At 41.3% G+C, this 21,046-nt stretch overlaps 1 protein-coding gene across 4 annotated transcripts in view; it reads left to right on the forward strand.

The window, feature by feature from the left end:
• SLCO5A1 (solute carrier organic anion transporter family member 5A1) overlaps positions 1 to 21,046 on the forward strand; it is a 59,341-nt gene that overhangs the window by 33,340 nt on the left and 4,955 nt on the right. For all 4 annotated transcript variants that reach the window (XM_083451021.1, XM_083451023.1, XM_083451022.1 and 1 more), the window contains 5 exons: positions 1,968 to 2,132; positions 6,012 to 6,210; positions 17,769 to 17,928; positions 19,736 to 19,977; positions 20,892 to 20,956. In XM_083451021.1, coding sequence (XP_083307147.1) covers positions 1,968 to 2,132; positions 6,012 to 6,210; positions 17,769 to 17,928; positions 19,736 to 19,977; positions 20,892 to 20,956 — 831 coding nt within the window. The remainder of the gene's footprint in view (positions 1 to 1,967; positions 2,133 to 6,011; positions 6,211 to 17,768; positions 17,929 to 19,735; positions 19,978 to 20,891; positions 20,957 to 21,046) is intronic.

Genomic DNA, 21,046 nt, shown 5'->3' on the forward strand with positions numbered 1-21,046 from the left:
AACCTCTTCACTCCTTCCTTTTGTATGAGTCAGAATTAAATCAGGAAGTCATTAAATAACTAGTCTTTGAGCAGGGAAATCCAAAGAAACCAGGATTTTCAACCATGGTTGGTTTGAAGTTGTTTTAAAATCTGGGCTTGCTTTATAGTTGCTTTCCAATGTGACTGAGTGACTCCCCCCCCCAAACCTTTTGTGGCCTGTAATATAATTCTAGCACCATTTGGTGACCTAGTTGTGGCATTGTCATAAAACTGCACCATCATTTCTTGGCATATCGGTACAGTTTCATATTCACCTTTGAAAATGTCACCTTTTTCTTTTTCTTTGACATTGCAGTGTCATAATTGCTCAGTTAGCAATTCAGCAGATTTAATTGGCTATAAGAAAATGTGCTTCATGCCATTTTTTAGTTTTGGCTTTCTTCACATCTAAACTTTGTGATGCAGTTCCTCAACCATTCTCTTTTGCGTAGTTCAAATCTGAGCAAGTCTTCTGGAAATAAGACTTTCAGCATTGTCCTCTAAATGACTGTGTGTCAGGAAAAGTTGCAGAGTAGCATTCTGCTGAATTTTTGCAGTGACTGCTATATGTCTTCATTATTTTAAATGAAAAATTGCTGCATCCACCTCCACTGTAATTCCCCAGGGCTTGCCGTAATGCTTCTCCTTGGCCCCCATTAAAAGTATTCATTACAAACGTTGGGGGAGAAATCACCCTTATTGGCTGTTTGGCCAAGTTGACCTGAAAATGGTCAGGCTATGCTGCAAAGTGGAATGATCTCCCCTCTCCTCCCTCTGTGTCCCCACAAGCGGCTCAGGGGTCGGGGGCTGGTAGAACAGTGTTCAGGAAGAGGATTGTTCTCTCTGGCAAATTGAAATGCTTACAAAAATTATGTCCATTGCAGTGATATGAAAAGTTAGGGATATCATTGTGTTTGTGGAGAAGAGAGAAGTAGTAGAGGTTGCAGAGAAGAGTGTTTGCTGTTGTAGTTTCCCCCTATCGTCTCTTGTGTTCTGTGTTGCTCATTTATAGTCTGCTTGGCCAGTCTCTTTCTTCTTGGCACTTTTAAATGTAAGACAGTTGCTGAAACATCAGCCCCGCAAAATGTCCCTATGAGGTTGAGGACTGGAGGCAGTAGAGAATTTCTGATAAGACACACTGAGCAGTCCTCACTATGCTCTTCCTGTCTCTACACTCAGTTCCTTTTTTCATGGTGGCATGGGAACTACAGTAGCAGAACCCCTTCCCATGTCACTTGGATAATATGATGAACACACATCCTGCCTCTACCGTAGGCTAACTTTGTCCCCATTTCCAGGAGTAGTGTCCAGATAGGAATGAGCTGCAGCATGGGCTCATTTATAACCATTTCCTGACCCGCACATGAAGGAGCCATACTGCAGTAGCTTCTGTACAACCAGTGTCACATCAAAAGGAACTTTTGAAATCCATATAATGTTGGGCTGTACCCTGCTGTTCATTATAACCAAGGCCTGCCAAACGGGATTGTGTATTTAGTTCTACAATTACAGTTCCTGGGACTTGGACATCTGATCCTAGCTTATGCTGAGACAGTCTAGTCCAGTATTGTCTACTCTGACTGTCACTGGCTCTCCAGGATTTTTGCCAGAGATTTTTCCCATCACCATCTACCTGATCTGTTTAGGATGAGATGCCAAAGATTGGACCTGGGGTCTTTTACATGTAAGGCAGGTCGTCTGTCACTGAGTTATTTACTCCTAAGACTTCTACTTGTGGAAACACACTTGGGAATGTTGGAAAGGCACTAACAAATGCTAATATTATTTTGTATTCACATTGTGGAACCCCCAGGAAGAGGTCTTGGATGGTAACCATTCCTTCAAATCCAGTTCAAAGCAGGCTGATTTTCTTTTTGTTTTCCATTCATTATGTATATATAAAGTTCATGTGTCATACTTCTATTTTTATTTTTGTGTCATTTGTAGAACTTCCAAGAGCAGCTGTCAGGATCTTAAGCAACATGACATTCCTTTTTGTGAGTTTGTCATACACAGCCGAGAGTGCCATTGTTACTGCTTTTATTACCTTCATCCCCAAGTTCATCGAGTCACAGTTTGGCATCCCAGCTTCTAATGCCAGCATCTACACTGGTAAGGCATTGCCATCAGTAAGGAAACCTGTAAGAATTATTCTTCTGTGACTGGCAAAAGAAAACTATTAGAAAAGTTTCAGCAATGCTCTTTTTAATTGTTTGTTTTACAGTTTGCAATTATTCGGCCTTATAGGTACCCATTGCTTATATATGAGCAATTTGCCATGCCTGTAGTGTGATAATGTTTTCTCATGCAGAAATAAAATTGCTCTGGCAATGCCAGCACCATCGAAATGTTGTCCTGACCTGTTAGATTGCTACTGATTGCTTAAGAGCGAACTTTACTGCTCTTTCAGCATGTCTCACTCTCTTGCTTGCAGGTCATTCATTGGTCAAATGGCCTGTCCATATCTTTACTCATTTTTCATCTCAGCAATAACTGAAACTATTACTCTGGTTATTTAAATCTATATAGCTCTTGTATGAATTTCCATGTAAAGGCATTAAAACATCACAATTACCAAGCTGAATCAACCCAAAGGTCCATCTATTTTCTCCCAGCAGTGACTATTTGCAGGCCTCTGAGTTAATTGGAAACAAGGCTATTCCATAATGTTTGCTTCCAGCACCTGAGAATCAAATGGATGTTGCTCTGAATTTGGGGGTTCCAGTGGTGGCGATCATAATATGCCTTATATACCCTCCCATCTTTTGGCCACATACTCAAAACAGATTACAAAATACATTAAATATTAAAACCAACATTATTGTTGAGACAGCATAAAACATAGTTAAAACAATTCATTTTTTAAAAGGTGGCACCATAAAATCAACCTGCAAACACTAAACCCTTTCCCAAGATCATCCTATATGAAATAGTTTAGCCTCCTTTAAAAAGCCAGCTAACATAATTATCAAGGTTTATAAATGTACTTAGAAAGGACCCATTTAGCTAAACTAAAATAGCCTGATGTAAATTGCATCTTGGCAAGACTTCACTGCTCTAGAGTCCTTGAATGGGAAAACACTTTCTATTTACTGCCAAAGAAGAGGTCTAGGAAGGGTAGTTAAAACTGTGTAGTTAGAAGAGATGAAGAGAAGTAATGGAAGCACCTTGACATGGAATTCCTATAGGGGCAGGAGAAACTTAGTTGAAACGTTCCATATTTTAATAAATTTTTATAAGGGGAGTAGCCAAGAGACGTTTTGTACAAATGGTGAAATAAAGAAAATTGGCGCAGACAATCCTGTATGGACACCTCCACAGCGTATGGAAGTTGTTCATTCTATAACATAAAATACAGTAAAGGCTATTTTGATTGACAGTCTTGTAATTCCATGTGATTAGTACAGAAGCTACTCAGGCTCTTAATGAATGTTGCTTCTGTGTTTTATGGCATACCCAAGGGCCTTAATTGTATCATTGCCTAGTATTAGATGTGTACTCATAAAGTCAGGGTAAACCAAGCCTTAAGCTTGATATGAGAAATTGCTAATGTCCAACCCAAGAATGAGAGAGACAGAAACTGGTTAGTTGATGCATACTTTTGGATCAACTTAGATTTTTGAAAACGGTCTTTCTCACAGCCCAATTCTGTCCATTTTTTCTTCACATTTAAGCCTCACTCTACTCAGTGGGGTCTATTTCCTTGTTTAAGATTGCCTAGTACCACTTGTGAAAACCATACAATAGGTATTTGTATATTATTATTTTCTCCAGTGTTGGAAAACTTTTTGTTGCAACCTTTTGACGCCAACTCAAGGACAGAAACTGGATATTGCTGACTCAAAACTATTCTTGGTTTGGGGCAGTTAATACAGTAGCATCTTTGACACATTCAGAATCCATTCTTAGCTGTCTTTGGAAAGTAACTTATGTGTGACACAGTAGCAAGCAATCAGATACTAGATTTGAAAATGACATGTGACACTCTTGCTTAGCACATGCTTAACTTTGGAATCTCCTTTGAGCAAATCATGGCATAACTGAGTGCTCTTTTCAGAATGCATTGCTTTGCATTTCATATACAGTACATAGTCAAAAAGAATATGTGTTGTTTCCCGTGTGGCCTTTACAAAGTCCGTTTTGTCAGTTTGATTTTAATCTGCTTCTTGGAGTCTATAAATTGTTTACCACTTATTTCTAGTGGTTCAGTTGCTCATTAATAGAAGGGCCTATATAGGGAGCATAAACAAATATCACCTAGATTCTCAAAAGGAAAACAAAGCAAATGAGTTTAGCACATTTGGTTTATAGTTTTGCATAATAACTACAGTGTTTCTTATTCTTGATTGCCATGAGAAATAATGAAATATTTGTTTAAACTAGAAGGAACTCCATGTGCAGGGATAACTGTGAGTTCAAATGTCAAGGAAGCAGTTGGTAGAAGGGAAGAGATCAAAGGGAAAGGAGCTCCCAAATTCTGAGGAGATTTTGTAGAGATGCAACAACAGGCCAAAAGTAGGCCCTTTGGTTTCTCAGGCTCTTACTTGTTTCCCATATAGTCCACACCTTGCTAGTACAGAATTTCTTACTGTGAAGTAATTGATTTGCAGATCCAGTTAATTTACCATCCTTCCATGTGTTTACTTTGACTTTGCTTTGCCACTTGCAATAAATAGATAGATATAAATATTTTAGGCCGTGATGCATTTTTTTTCCTATTTTTTTTCTCTCTCTCTCTGTTGAGACTTTTCAAAAACTAGATCTAGCATCAGGAAGACAGTTCCATAAAATAATCCTTAGTCATGAAATCCCATCTAAAAGGAAATGAATTACAATCTATACCACGTTTGTATCTAAATAAAGAATTATCACCCAATTAGAAACTTAATTTAATTCTCTTGAATTTCATGTATTTTCCAACAACACTTGGAGCTGGTTCCCTTCCCAGCCTAGCATGAAAACAAAGCAATATTTCTGCTTGTATTTAACAATAGCTCTATTTATTCTGTTTCTGCTGCTTCTGGAAAAATCATAAGGAAGCTTTTATTAATCCTTTGACATAACTGAAGGGCAGTGAAAATTCTGACACTTTTTTGCTGTGGTGAAGTTCTCATGAAGAATTGCTGTGACGGTTAAGTTGCGTTTTGGGCTGCACTACTTTTCACTTAAGGTGATGAACATATGATTAAATGCTCCTCCATGAAGAAGAAAAACCCTGCCAGAAAAGTAGCATGTCACAGAGAAGGCTTAGGCTAGTTAGATTCCTTCTCCTTCATATCTAGGTGTGTGTTTTTCATATGCACTGATTTTTAATTTTGTATGGAAGACTATTACTTCAGAATTTGTATATTGCCCCCCCCCTTCTGGTACACAAAATACAACAATAGAATTTATTATATGCTTCATATGCTAATAAAAATCACTATAGAATTTATCCTATACTTCAAGCACTAATAAAATCAATCTGAATACATTAAAGCAGTAGTGGTTAAGACCATGCACAGCAGCACACATTTTCATTAAAAACTGCTTGAAAGGTCTGCATAAAATCCAGTACGATATGTGTGTGTGTGTGCCTTTTTAGGGAGGGCATTCCACAAATATGGGGGCCACCACCAAAATGACCTGTCTCTAGTTCTGACCACTTTGATGGATCTGGATGGTGAGTCCACAGACAGGACCTCTGAGGCCGATCTTAAGCAGATTCAATGTGTGCAGGGCAATCATGAAATTGCCCAATTATCGCCTCATCTGCTTGTGTGAGAACCAGCCTTAGGCAATGGGGTCATACTGTTTTGTCTTTGCATGACATCCTTAGAGTTCTGCTTGAATTTAAGGATGGGATATTTAATGTTTTATCATAAAAAAAGTGTAGAAATTTCACAGCCACACTGGTAGGGAAGGTTTTTCTCTTCCCGCCCCCTTTTATTCTTTCATTCTTTGTAACATAGAAAGTGTTTTAATTTTACCCTTTTCTTTCCTTTTAATCAGGTGTGATCATTGTTCCAAGTGCTGGTGTTGGTATTGTCTTAGGGGGCTACATTATAAAAAAACTCAAGCTCAGTGCAAGAGAGTCTGCAAAGCTGGCAATGATCTGCAGTGGTGTGTCTTTGCTCTGCTTTTCAACACTGTTCATTGTTGGATGCGAAAGCATTAATCTAGGGGGGATAAACATACCATATACTACTGGGTAAGTATCTTTTGGCTTTCTAAATAATTCATGCCTTCATCAAAGCTAGCCTGCTTATATAATGGTAGTAAACTTGCCTTATTTCATAAGGACATTAAATGTGGCAATCAAAGGGGGGGGGGGAGAGGGAGAGAGATAACCACAATTTGAAGCTTTTGTGTAGGTGTGGAGAACCTGTTTCAGCCTGAGGTCCTACAATTCCTTGTGGACTGTATGTGCATGCAAAGTGCATGCAGATGTTCAGCAAAGGCAGAAAAATGGAGAAATAGCCTCTTGTTCTGGGCTTACAAAGTGAGTAACCCTGTCTTATATTAAATAAGACAGATCTGACTCAGAATGCTAGATATTTGGGACAAACACCCAAGACCTAACCTCTGGGCCAGAGAATAGAAACTGCTTGAACATTAGGGGAAGCATCTTAAGAAGAGCAGTTTGACAGTGGAAAAACCAGTATGACAACCGAACCAATTACCTAGAGCAGGGATCCTCAAATTATGGTTTGCGGGCCACATCCAGCCTGCCAGGGTCCTGTATCCTGCCCGCCCAGCAATTGCAGAACCCGCCACTGTCTAATAGGTCTTGGCCCAAAACTTTAGCGGTACAGGAACATGGTGGGCGGTGCCAGGGAACACGCGGGTCCAGAGGGCTGGGGAAGGCGAGGCCTCATCGGTCGGGAGAGAGGCTGCTTTAGCTTGACAAGGTACAGAGGAGCCCCAGGAGCTGAGAGGCTGTTGTGGACTGAACCCTGAGGTTTTCTCTCATTCCATGCTCCTTTCTTCCCACTGCCTTACTAAGCGGCCTCTTTTCCCTGGTTCGCTTGGCACTTCCCGCCCTCCCCACTTTGCTTCCTGGCAGTTTCAACCGAAAAGCCGCTCCTCTCGCTTCCTTTTCTTTCCCCGGTTTCCTTTCCTTCGTCTTTCTTGCGCAAAGGCAATTACTTACTCAACTATTCCCTCCCTCGACAGTCATTTGTTTTGAGCGCCACATTTTGCTTTTCATTCTCCCGTTCCACGTCAAATTGCAGGGAACGGGAGAGAAGGGGAGTCATTATGCCGTCACGCTTTCCTGTGCATTTACAGCCTGCCTTAAGAGAGTTAAGATTACCTGGAGTGTCAGCTTCGCCTTTGAGCCAGTGCCACCGACTGGGCTCAACCACTTCAGCCCCGACTGGGCCAGGCGAGCTGGGGTAGCACTTCCAGAGACCTTCTTCTGCAGGAACAGGTCTAAGTGCTGTGGACTCACAACTCAGAGCTGTGAGCACCAAACTCACTTCCAGAAGACAGTCGTTCACAGCAGAGTACAGCAGAGCATAAATCACTCGGATGACAGCGCTGAAGAATATATTCTTTTATTCACTACAGCTACTGTACTATACAAACTATATATAAATGGAGACGCTGGACTGCACAGCCAGTGCTCACGCCGATGCCACGGATTCTCTGTGGGACCCCAGCGAGGGCTGCTACTTCCATTGTAGCTTCTCCTTCTGGTCAGCAGTGCTTTCAGACTTCGCCTTCGCCTGTGGCCAAGTGGCAGGGAGGTCCCCTTCCCCGGTCACTTCCCTTGCCTCCCAACAGTTGGGGTTTCAGAAATCTCCAAGAGCCTCTCCCTTTAAGTGGACCCTGTCATTCCTCTCCTGCCCCCTTACACACACCTCTCATCCGCCCTCCCCTTCTTTCTTCCTCCTTTGACCATTTCTTGCAATCAGAATTTATTCTCCAAAGACCTGTGTGTAACACAAGTGCCCCCCCCCCCATTGTCACATACTTCTAAGCCCACAGAAACCACATGCACACTGCACCAAGTTAAACTGTGGAAGTTGCTGGATTGGACTATCAACAGCTACTAGTCGTGATGGCTATGCTCTGCCTATGCTGTCTCTTCCAGTGTCTTCACCCTTAGAGCAACTGCACTGCATTTAATCCAAATATATCTTGTTGAAAAGGTTCACGTTCTGCAGAAGGAGATTCTTACATTTCTGGCAGAACAGAGCAAATTGGTTAGTGCCCATGATGTCACCATGTTTAATGCCTTTAAAGTATATTGTAAATATTGTTTTGTTTTTCCTGTTTTTTGTGCACCACAAATACAATATGTGCAGTGTGCATAGGAATTTGTTCATATTTTTTTCAAACTATAGCCCGGCCACCAACAGTGTCTGAGGGACAGTGAACTGGCCCGCTGTTTGAAAAGTTTGAGGACCCCTGACCTAGAGGGATAGTAAACTCACTTTTGCTTGAGGCCTTTAAGCAGAGACTGGATAGCCTTTTCTTGGGGATACTCTGATTTTGGATTTCCTGTACCAAGCAGGGAGTTTTATTAGATAGGCTGCGCAAGATCTCCTCCAACTCTATAATTCTATGACTAGCAATAAATTTGGATATTCAGACTTTATCCTCAGTAATATATCTTAATGTATATCATTTGCATTATGAGGCCATAATTGTGCCTATGTGTTAATGGTGAGTTGGCTGGAACACATTCTGCTATAATAATGAGAAATTATGGGAAATAAGGTTTTATGGCTTATAGTTATAAAATGGTTCAATAAACTGATTTGAAGCTTGACTCTGGCATGTTGACAGCTGTTATGTGTGTTTTTCTTTCAAAGGCTGTGCTGAAATGTTTTCCCCCCTAGAAAGATTTCTCAATTTCTACTGCATCTTTTGAGAAATGGCTTGTTGTGTTAGGTCAAGGGGAAAGTCTAGTATGTGCCTTCCTCTAATGGTAGTTTCATTAAAAAGGCATTTTTGTGGCCAATATTAGTCAATGGACTTGTTTATTATTTCTGGAAGTAAAGAAGCATGTAGTTGCTAAGCAGGATTCTCACAGACAGCCACATTATTGAAGGGTTTACAGTTCAGGTAAGGCAGGGGTCTGCAACCTTTAAGACAAAAAGAGCCACTTGGACCCGTTTCCGAAGAAAAAACAACTGGGAGCTGCAAAACCATTGCGACATTTAAAGCATGCGCACCGCTGCCCTCCAGTCTGACAGCGGGCGGGAAGGTGACTAACGCACGCACCGCCCCCATGCGACGTCACAGCCAGTACAGCGCCTGCACAGTGGGGAGTGTCGGGGCGCACAATGTGCTTCCTCCCCTCGCTAGTATCCGCCCCGGAGCCGCGGCAAAGGTGTAAAAGAGCCACATGCGGCTCCGGAGCCGCGGGTTGCAGACCCCTGAGGTAAGGCAAGGGATTAGAAATTACATCGAAAAGGGATAAGGAGAAGAAACCCAGGAGATAAGTAAAAAATAGTTTGAGAGGCATGGGGTTGAATTTTCAACAGGCAGATTTTTAAGGCACAGAAGAACCTTCAGGAAAAAAAGTAGAAAAGGAGATTTAGGGTACTTGTGTGTGATTTATCTGCTGTATTTCCTCTCTTTCCATTGTAGCCTTTAAATGCAAGGCTTTCCAGTTGACCTGAAAACCCCCAGCTGGGCCAGCCTTTGATCTTTAACAACCATACAGTGTGTAGAAATCAACTGGTGTGATATTAGGCCATGGGGACCTATGCGTACCCCTGCTAATGTCACCCAGTAAACCAATTGTACTGGCAAAAAAGCATCAGTAGCCAATAAAAGTTGGCAACTCTTATTTCACTTAATAAATTAGTCTAAAGTTGCTTGTGAATTCTTGCCCTTCTAAATGACGTGTGATATTTATAAGAAATCATTAGTGAGAATATTTTTTTTCCTTTTAAAATTGTGTTTCACATTTTCCATTTCAAGTTTGCCTGATGAGAGAATTATAGGCATAGCTTTCTCAAAAGGTAATCAGTTTTGTTGAAAAAAAAAAGTCTTTGGTTCCAGCTCTATCATTCTGTGTGAATGGTATTGGTTGCATAGATTCCATGTGTCTATTTCAGTACACAGAACAATCTGGGACTAGGTCTACAGCTCTGCCACTCATAGCCATGGCAGTAGTGAAGCTGGAACTAGCTACAGGATAAGATACAATACTCTATCAATATTGCCTATATAACGTCTGTTAAGAACATGGCATTAATGTAATTTCACAGAATTTTGGGGCTTGAGTAAACATAGAAAGCCCTTTACACAACATGTTAAACTGAAATGTGTTTTGCTAATTGACTATGTAGATGCTAATTGAATATAAAGATGCAGCCCTATGTGCACTTAATTGGGGAGTGAGCTTAGTCCCATTGAACTTGGTGGGAATTGCTTCTGAGTAAACTATGCATAGAAGCAAACTAAAGTGTCAAGTGTAGCAAAAATAGCCAACTTGAACCCATAATTATTTGGTCTAGTTATATATATTAGTAAATAATATTCCTAGAAAATAGTAGCATAAATGGAAGGATTTAAATTGAATTAAAACAAGCTTTTTAATGCTTTCACATTCCTTGTTCCTTAATTGTGTGTATTTTTGAATGTCTATCAGTTTATTTCACTTGATGCAGAAAATGGCGCAGTTTGAGAGAAGTGACAAGCAAGAGGAGCCAGAGCCGTGTTATACACAGGCATTGCCACCATGCTGCAGGAGCAATAAGCTTGGCAGACCTCTTAGTTTGGACCAAATGCCTGAAGATGCTCTGTGTTCTGCAACTTTTGAAGTACTTTTCCAACATCATGTGTTGCATCTTTAGCATATGCTCCAACCATCCTTGTTTTATGGTACCAGTTCCCTGGTAAATCATTGTCCCTATTTCTATCTGTGGGGGCTGTCTTGTTCGCATGAGTTGTTAGAGATGCCAGTCTACAGGATTTTGTGGTGCATGTTGACACCATTGAAGTGGGAAATGTACTTCTGTGGTCCTGGAAGCTAAATGTAGATTGTTAGGTAAGAAGGTCGAAAGTCAGCACCATCAAGTTATTTCTTCCTTAAATGCTGCCTGCTCCACATACTGGGTAGCTAGATAGGCAGAGGTGAGGAGCGTCAATGAGTAGATGAGATGAGATGATCGTGTCAGGAGAAGGGGTTTGGATTTGAATAACATTTTGGGACAAACCAGGCCTGTATAAAAAAGATGGACTCCACTTGCACCAGAGTGCAACCAAACAACATTTTAAAAAGGTAGTGGAGCAGCTTTTAAACTGATACCAGGGGGTAAAGTCAACAGGAACTCAGGATCATCTGGTTTCAAATTAATCATTCCTAAGAGATGAACATGGGGCGTGGGTGGCGCTGTGGTTTAAACCACTGTGTCTCTTGAACTTGCCAATTGGAAGGTCGGCGGTTCGAGGCTCTGCTACGGGGTGAGCTCTTGTTGTTCAGTCCTAGCTTCTGCCAATCTAGCAGTTCAAAAGCATGCAGTGCAAGTAGATAAATAGGTACCACTCCGGTGGGAAGGTAAACGGCGTTTCCGTGTGCTGCTCTGGCTTCACCAGAAGTGGCTTAGTCATGCTGGCCACATGACCTGGAAAAACTGTCTGCAAAAGCAGACAAACGCCGGCTCCCTCAGCCTGTAAAGCGAAATGAGCACAACAACCCCAGAGTTGTTCGCGACTGGACTTAACTGTCAGGGGTCCCTTTATCTTTACCTTTAAGGGATGAACATATTTATGACTGTCCACATGATGGTAAGGCAGAGCTAGGCAATATAAGCACAGAGGAACAAGATAGCCGTTCCAAGAGGCCAAAGCACCCTACAGCAAAACGCAGGGACATCTTGTATAGTTTATTGCTAATTTTCATCTCCTTCACTTATCTGGCTGCCCCTTTGCCGGCCTTTCCCCCCACTCAGGAGTTAGCCACCTCGTGACATCACTAGGCCCCATCTTTGATTCTCAGACTTTGGAATGTTGGAGACCAGGCAGCCACTGACATCCAGGTCTTGTACGGTAGGTTCCGCCAAATTAGAAACAGTGTGAAAACAGAAGTGTTCAGCAAAATTCCGCAGGCACTAGGACACACAGAGAGAGGAGGGTAAGTGGAGGGACAGAAGCCTGCAACCTTCTGACGCCTTCATTGTCAAGAGAGCTGCTAACTAATGCCACAGCTCCTGAGTTCCTGCAGGCTTTTCCAATTCTGAGGCACCTGGAGGAGCCATCAGGGTGTAGCATGCGACTAGCAACAGGCACAACAGGGAGCAGGAAATATAAACACCATAATAATCAGTGACATTGAGATCCCAGGGACATTGGGAGTGAGTGCTGCTGTTCGGATTTACAGGTCCCAAAGCATATGTGAAGAAAGAATTTATTCAGGCCTATGGTCTCCAGACTGGAAACCGATCCTAATCCCTGGTACAGGGAAAATGTTTAAAGGGCATTTGTCACTCATGTATAATTAATGTATTGCCACAGTGCCATGCCTGGGTATAAATATAAATCAGGCAGCTAGGAAGATAAGGAGCTTAAAGGGGACTAAAAGGACACCAACCAGTTCCCCAATTCCCTGCACCCAGCCATTCAAATAGGGGATGCTGGAGAGAGAAGGGGGCTGTGCCACAAGTTAGTCCTGGAGTCAGAGAAATGATGCTGTGACCTTCATGTCCTGCTTGTGGGCTTCCTTGAAGAATCTGTCTAGCCACAGTTGGAAGCAGCGTACTGGGCTGGATGGTCTGCTCCAGCAGCGCTCTTACGTTCTCATATCCGCATGTTTTCACATTTGCCTATCATATCCTTTTTAATCCTCTGTTTTAGGTTTTAAACTCTTAAGAGAAGGGTCTTGTTTCTCCTTTCATAGCTGTAACAAAGCTGTAGGTGCTCTATAAATTCTAGTAAATGGATTTATTTCTTATGCACAGGACCAAAAGCAGAACCTTCTCTTTAAAACCTTGTGACATAAACAAATGCTGCAAAAAGATTTGCTTTTCGGCAGATGTATGTATCCTAAAACTATGATGCCAGTGTAGTAGGAAGGGTAACTACGGTTTTGGTGGTTCAGTGTAAAAACACAGCTTTCAGTTTGGGAGAAACATTAATATTCCTTTGTGTTTCTTACTCTTAGATTTTGCACTTGGTTGCAAAAGTTGGGAAACTACCGAAAGACTGAAAGGATATTCCGTAAATTTATGTTGACACACTCAGTCCTATGCTGATTTGCCATAATTTCCCATTATCATCTGAAAACTCCAGGGCTTTCTGTGTATTATATCTTAGGATCGATATTGGCCGCTCGACCATTGTCTAAAGGTTGTTTTTTTGACAGCTAAGCAGGGGCGTAGTTAGAGGTTTATAATACAGTGGTACCTCAGGTTACATACGCTTCAGGTTACATACACTTCAGGTTACAGACTCCGCTAACCCAGAAATAGTGCTTCAGGTTAAGAACTCAGGATGAGAACAGAAATCGTGCTCCGGCGGCGTGGCGGCAGCAGGAGGCCCCATTAGCTAAAGTGGTGCTTCAGGTTAAGTACAGTTTCAGGTTAAGTATGGACCTCCAAAACTTAACCTGAGGTTCCACTGTATTATCTGTGCTGTGGAGAAAGTGAACATTGGTTATGATAGTCAAATGGAACATTCAGGTTCCAGTGCCTCTGAATTTCAGTTCCTGGTGTGTGCATGTGTGTGGGACAGACAATGGCAATCCTTTGTTGCCCTTCATTGATCTAAAAGTATTTTTATTCAGTTTTTAATGCATGATTGTTAATAACTGAAGCACAAAAGGTACAATAAATTATAAATCAAGATAAAGTGCTTGAGTATTCAAATGCAGAGTATTAAAACCTATGTTCAAATGAGAAATACAAGTAATTAAAGAAAGATGGGGGATTAAAACATGCATTAGCATTGAAAGCCAAGTAAGAATATTTTTCTACAATGAGGAAGATGGGGATAGAAGAGCCCAAGAAGATTTTGAGTCCTGTTTGCAGGATTCCCCAAACCCCTGACACTTTTGGAATAGGATGCTGGAGCTAGTGTCCCTTCCTTTGATCCAAAAGGATCCTCCTTATATCAGACAAACAAGCTAGTCTTCATTGCATTGAGTATAAATGGAAAAATAAAAAGAGCAGTGACAACAGTGAGTTGTTCACGAGTAAATTCATTAGTGAGGGGTCTGTTGTTTACAAGCCGGATACATTCATGTTGTTGTTTATGTTGGCTGCAGCTGTATCTGACTGCTATATGACAAGCCTGAAGGAGTTCACAAAATGTTCCAAATAGCAGCCAGAAATCAGTCATTACTCCACTTCTTAAAGTGCCAGGCTCAACAGCTTCAATGCCTTCTCTCTTCACCTTGATCAGTAATTTGAAGCAAAGATCAGTCACAGCAACAATTCAGTTTTTTGTGCCTCCTTTGTTATGTAGGCTCCTTTAGGGCACAGCAAATTAAATGTATTAACATTTGGGACTTTGAGGGGAATTTCCTTATTCTAGCCTTCAGTGTTCCTCTCCTCTGACTTTTTTCTGGGTGATTGTAATTAGTTTTTTGCCTGTGTGTGAGGGTGTTTGTACTCGTTTGTCTCCCTTCGTCCCGATTGTGGATGAGGAGGTAGTGCTGGTGTTGCGGCGTTTGCAGTTGGGCTTTTGGGATTCTGGTGCAGTTCATTTTAGAGTGATAGGGTCAGGAGCTTGGCACTGTGTCTCCTCAGAGAGCAGGAATGTTGTTTCTCTTTCTCTCTCAGAGCTTGTGGGGGGGGGCAGTTTCCCTCAACTAACAACCCCAGCAGCTCCTTGGAGTCACATTTCCCTGCCCTCCTCGTCCAAGCAGGATTGCGATCTTGTGGCTCCCTCTTTTTCTCTGACCATCTGTGGCAGCATGCTTTCTGCCAGAGAGAGGAGCCATGTCTGGCGCGCTGCAGACAGTTGGCGGGTTCCCACATTTTTCACTACGTACGCTGGGCAACTGTGCTTTTGAGGGACGGCATCTCCTCAAAGCACTTGGGACCATTTCGTACATTTTGCAAATCCAGGTTTGCTTCAGAGGATACACTCCATAGGGAGTTGTAGCTAATCGCTGCTTAAGGAGCTTCCTTCTATGAATTGCATGCTTGCAATGTATTAGGCATAGTCGTACTCATCACTCTTGGGGGTCCATTTCCCCAAATATAGGCCTATACCCCCTTGTGCTTATGATGCAATGGAAAGCTCTCTTCGTTTACCCCCAGAGGTCTCCCAAATTGCTGCGGACTCTCAGGAAAGGCCTGGAATAAGTACCAGAAGAGCTGAAACTGGAGAAGGGAATTGGGGAAAATCAGGTAGAGGGAGGCTTCTATGAGTAATGCTTGGCCTATCCCCCCACCCCAAATTCCCCACTTCTACTCTAGCCTCTGGAGAATCCCCCAACCTTCAGGAATGTGGGTTTTTTTTTGTGGGGGGGGGTGTCAAGAGGGCTGTGTGGAGAGGAGGAAAAAGGAGTTCACCTTGTGTGAGCATCTTTTGGTCACACACTTGATTGGATAAAGGCTACTCTTGCTTTTCATTCTTTTCATCCTATTTTGAAAAATAAAATCACACCATCTTTGAAATAACCCTAAGGGTTTCCCCACTCCTTATGTGGCAGTTGCGTTCACTGTCACTGCTTAAAACGTAGAGCTGTTTTTCAAATTCCTGAGTAACACTGAAGGTGAACAACACTTTGTTTAGAAATCTAATTCACCTTTTTGGTCCCCCTTCCCCAAATGAGAGCTAAGTAATGCTTCAAAATCCAGTGCTCACCATAAAATAAAATGATGACTCAAAAGTTTCTCAGTGCTCTGTTCTTATTTGAGTTCACTGCTTATTTATTTAAACAGTATCGAACTGTTCATAAAAGACATGTGTAAATATAATCAGCTTTCAAAAAGCTTTTATGTTTTGCAGAATGTTATTTGTTTGTTGAGAGCTTCTCAGTGAGCTTTGGTCAGTGATGTCTTTTCAGTGTTGGTCATGAATATTCAATAGAATTTCTGCTGCAGACAAAAGAAGCACCCTTTTTGTTTTCTTCTACTGCAAAACTTAGTCTTGCCTCTGGTATAATTGACTGAAGCGAATACTTTAGCCCAGTACTATAAATACAGTAATTAGAAAATGCAGTGATAGCTGAAGAATACCTTTAATAAAATGTATTTTTTAAAATCAGATAATTTAAAAGTCCATAAATACATTGGGTAGAAAAACCTATAGAAGGTAGCATTATACCTAAGAGTAATATTAGCTCACTGGGGCACAATATAACTACAATGATTAAAGATCATTTTAAAAGGCAGAGACTCAGACTCTTACAAGTCTTATTTATTCATTTTATTTAAATATTTATAAGCTGTCTTGCTGGGCCAAGTCCAGGTTTCTATGGAAACCTGTGCTGTATCCTTTTTATTGATATTTATGGTACTTTCCTACTAACTTATGCAATAATAGATGACTGGAATTTTCATTTTCTGCTATGCAGGTATGTATGCTTACTAAACAGATGTTTTTGAGGGACAGATGTGGTTTTTAATATTCTGTTGGGAGCTGCCCAGAGTGGCTGGGGAAACCCAGCTGGATGGATGGGGTATAAATACTAAATAATAATAATAATAATAATTCAAGTAATTTGCATGGTTATATGCAGGCAACAAAACTGAAACAACAACTATATAGTTAGGAACTTTTATTATTTAGTCAGTTTAAGCAAGATGTGTATCTGAATGGTTCTGGAATCAGAAATGATCTTAGTCAAGATTTGGCATATTGAAAATGGTCTAAACTCAATCTAGATGGACGGCCACCAGACCCCTTTTGTTCAAGGGTAAAAGCATGAGCTCTTCTCCTCTAGCAACAGTAACTAAGAGCTCATTTGCATCTTATTGCATCAAGCACCAATGTGATGCTGTGTAAAAGCAAAGTGTGAAGATGCACATGTCCAAATACACAGTGGACAGAGAATTTCAGTCCATGTATCTTTGGTTGTTTGGGGCCCCATGTCTTCCCTTCGTATAACTGCTGTGTAAGTGCAGTGAACTCTAGTGTCCCTGCAGTGCCACATAAAATGTGGATCCACCTACATAAGAATTAATGGCCATATCATATATTAGTAATTGTATGACTGGAGAAAACAATTTCTAAAGTATCTGTGCCAATGCGGGAATATTTCAGAATAAAGGAACAAACTAAAAATGACAGGTGCCCAACCTCCTTTATTCGATATCCTGCCTCTTGTAGGATTCCTGCCCCCTCAAAGTGCTATTTTGTCATCCTAAACATTGTTTTTGGAGTGGGTTGTGATCCATTTGGATGCTTGTCTTGTTGCTCGTGACCCAATGGATTGTGTTTCAAGTCATCGTCCCCATATGACCCCAAAATCTTCGGAGCCCCAACCAATAAACACAAAGAACACAAAAGTGCAATCAATATTTCTGTTTGAGAAATATTGTTAAGTTCTAATACTTGCTGTTGCTGATACAAGAGGCAGGCAAGTCTGATCTTAAATGGTGTAATGCAGCACTCCAAAATATCACATTTGTGGGGAATCCTAAACCTGTCCTAAAAGGAGGCAGGACTTCTAGTGAAAATGGGGCAGGGCACATCTCACAAGACACTTTTCGTTTGACAAATGTTGGTAGTATTCTTATTATTATTTTATATGCTGCCGTACACACGCAGGTCTCAGGGTGGTTCCCCTGGTCTTACAGCTATAACTGTTTAACATTTTCTTCACCTAATGCGTACTGTAATCTCCTTTTTCTGTAGTCCTACACTCACCATGGCACATAGGAATCTCACTGGGAGCTGTAACGTCAACTGTGGCTGCAAAATCCATGAATATGAACCTGTGTGTGGGTCAGATGGAATCACATATTTCAACCCTTGTCTGGCTGGTTGCATCAGCAGTGGAAATCATAGCACAGGGGTAAGGATATCCACAAGTACACAAACTGTACTTCTCATGCCATGCAGAAAAACACTTAAGCAAGTAAGGTCATTACCCCTTTCTTCCATTTTCAATGCTACCCATCCCCAAACCACTCACTTATGAGACAGGCATTAGCTCAGTGGCAGAGCACATGCTTTTCTGGCAGAAAGTCCCAGATTAACCCCCTGGTATATGCTGAAACCCCAAAGAGCCATTGCTAGTTAGTGCAGACATTACTAATCTAGATAGACCAATGATCTGACTTGACATAAGGCAAGTTCCTAAAGATACTGACATATAGCTTAACAGAAAATGACAGTTGCTCCTCTACTGAATGAAATCCCCAGCCTTAAGCATGGAAAAATATCTTAGACTGAAATAGGAGACCTTCTCCTTCAGAAGTAATATTCAGCTTACAAGTTTTGCAAAACCTTTTTGTGCTTTCACAGCCTAGGAGAGCTTCTGTTCTTCAAATGATCTAACCTCAGGCATTCTTTAATTCCAATTGCTATTATAGTCTTTCTGCCTTAAGAGCCTGTTCTTCTAAAAGGAGAGGGTCTCCTTCCTTCCATAACTAACTGAAGATGTGTTAGTGTTCTTTTTAGAACACACAGAAAGGGTGGGTGTTTCCACTCAGGGAGGCGGTACATTTGGATTTTGCGAGCTATACTGATTAAACACCCACCAGCCAATCTTTTTCAGGGAAGCTGTTAGCCTGCCCCCAACTAGCCAATCACTAGCTGTAACTCAGTCTTCTCCAACCCTGGTTCCTCCTAGATGTTACTGGGCTACAACCCCCATCATTCCCAGCTCACATGGCCAATGGCCAGGGATGGTTGGGGTTGTAGTCCCAACAACATCTGGGGGGAAGTAAGGTTGGAGAAGGTTGTTCTAGCTAAATGGTTGTGTAATCTGCTACTCCCCCAGAGTTCCTCAATGCTATATCCTTGTTTGCCTATCCTACTCGGTTGTCCAGCTCTACTCCTTGCCTGATTTCCCGCTTGTCTGCCCAGCTCTAATATTACATAACTCTACTTCATCCTAACCTCTCCTGCCAGACCCACCATAGTGTGTTTAAAGAACTAACTTCTTTTGCCTTGATTTCTGCACTGACTTCTCTTAGACTCTAAAGTCTTTAGCATCTCATTACTTCTAGCCCAGAATTTCCCAAACTTTGCCCCTCATGGAGCTCTTAAAAAATGTTGAGGGTCTTGGAGGACCTACCACTCAATGGTTTTTCTGCTTGTTGTGCCAATTGTAATGGGCTGTGCTGGATGCTGCCTGCATTTTTATTGCTCCTTTTATTTATTGGATTTTATTTCATTGCATTACAATTTGAATTCCATATAAGCAATAAGAGCTGTAAAAATACAGTTAAAAATCAAAATGAATATTTAATGCAGGCATGCCACAGACCACACAAATGAAGTTTGCTGATCATGTGTGGTCCACAGACCAGTTTGGGAACCTTGTTCTAGCCCACAAGGAACTGCATGATTATATAGGATGGAACTCCAATTTACCTCTGCAAGCACATGTTCCAAACCTGCATTTGTGTAGGCAACAGGTGTGTGCAGGTGTTTTTTAGGAGAGAATAGGAGGTGGAAGGGGGGAGTGCTTAATCATTTGCACTGATTCTTTCCTATAAATACCTGGCCCCTTCCTTAGCGTTATAAGACAACATAAGATCAATAAGTCACTTTCACCTTCCCCCTAGCTAGCGCATTGTGCCAATTCAATGGAAGCATAAAATACAAACAAGAAACCTTAGCATTTGATGCTCCTTGTCTTTGATGTTCCACAGATAAGAAATTATACAGAATGTGCCTGTGTCCAAAGCAGACAAGTTATTACACCACCGACAGTTGGACAGCGCAGTCAGCTGAGAGTGGTGATCGTCAAAACATATCTCAATGAGAATGGTTATGCTGTGTCTGGGAAGTGTAATCGAACCTGCAATACACTCATTCCATTCCTCATTTTTCTCTTCATTGTTACGCTCATCACAGCATGTGCCCAGCCATCAGCAATCATAGTAACACTCAGGTGAGAGGTGCCTGAATTATTACAGTTTTATTAGAGGGATAGTATGCTGTTACAAGGTTCTGGGGGTCTGTGTCATCTTCAACAGGATATGCCTTATCCTCATTTATCTGATAATAGATATCGAGGTGACCCCTTTGATATATTTTAGTTATATGCACCCAGTTCACAGAGGCACTTGAAGATAAAGTGTGAGAGAGGGACACAGTAGGAGTGGGCCATTGCAGATGAAACCACTTAATAAACAATCTAGGAGGGGATTCAGTCGGGAAGATGTGGATCCGCTGCTTTATTTGACCTCACTAGTTCAGAATGTATATGGTGAACTCCTTTTTTTAAAAAAAGATTTTAATGGGTTGAAGAAGTGGTGAAGATGATCTGTGATCTTCTCAGCTGGCTTGACACAATACTTCTAAGATGACCTAGGTCCCAGATGTAGCATGGAAGCTACTTTTCTTTCTGGATAAAATCAGTCCATTTATTACATTCATCAAATGATACAATTTAGTAGAAACAGAATAAAAATCATAAAAGGAATACAGATATCACAGAGGAAACCAAAGGGAGTCCTTTGCTGCCTTTGGCTTCCAAATTCCTGTATGCCCTGAGCTCTCCAAAGTAGGGTGGAGAAGCAATTTAATGGGGATAGAAAACAAAGCCCGATAAAAGAGTTGATTCAATCAGGATGCAAAGCTTTTTAGTTTGCTTCTTCACTTAAATTACTTTATGTGAACCTTTGGATTTGAGTCTATTAACTGCCTTGTTTGCACTTAACTCTGTGAATGCTTTTTTTGTATACTAATAAGTGGACTCACACTCTCAACTTCTTCTCAATAAGGATTTTTTATTATTATTAAGAGAAATTGAAGGTATTACCTTGCAGTTTAAGGCTTTAAAATACCATGTGTCTTTTTTAGGTCTGTGGAAGATGGTGAGAGGCCTTTTGCACTTGGGATGCAATTTGTTTTATTAAGAACCCTTGGTAAGTGTAGTCATGTAGGGGTAACTTATTGCTTCAGATCATATTATTTAGGAAAATTATTGCAAAAATACGTAATTGGATGGAGTTAAA

This window comes from Podarcis tiliguerta (assembly GCF_965153285.1).
Source record: "Podarcis tiliguerta genome assembly, chromosome: 7".
NCBI lineage: Eukaryota > Metazoa > Chordata > Lepidosauria > Squamata > Lacertidae > Podarcis > Podarcis tiliguerta.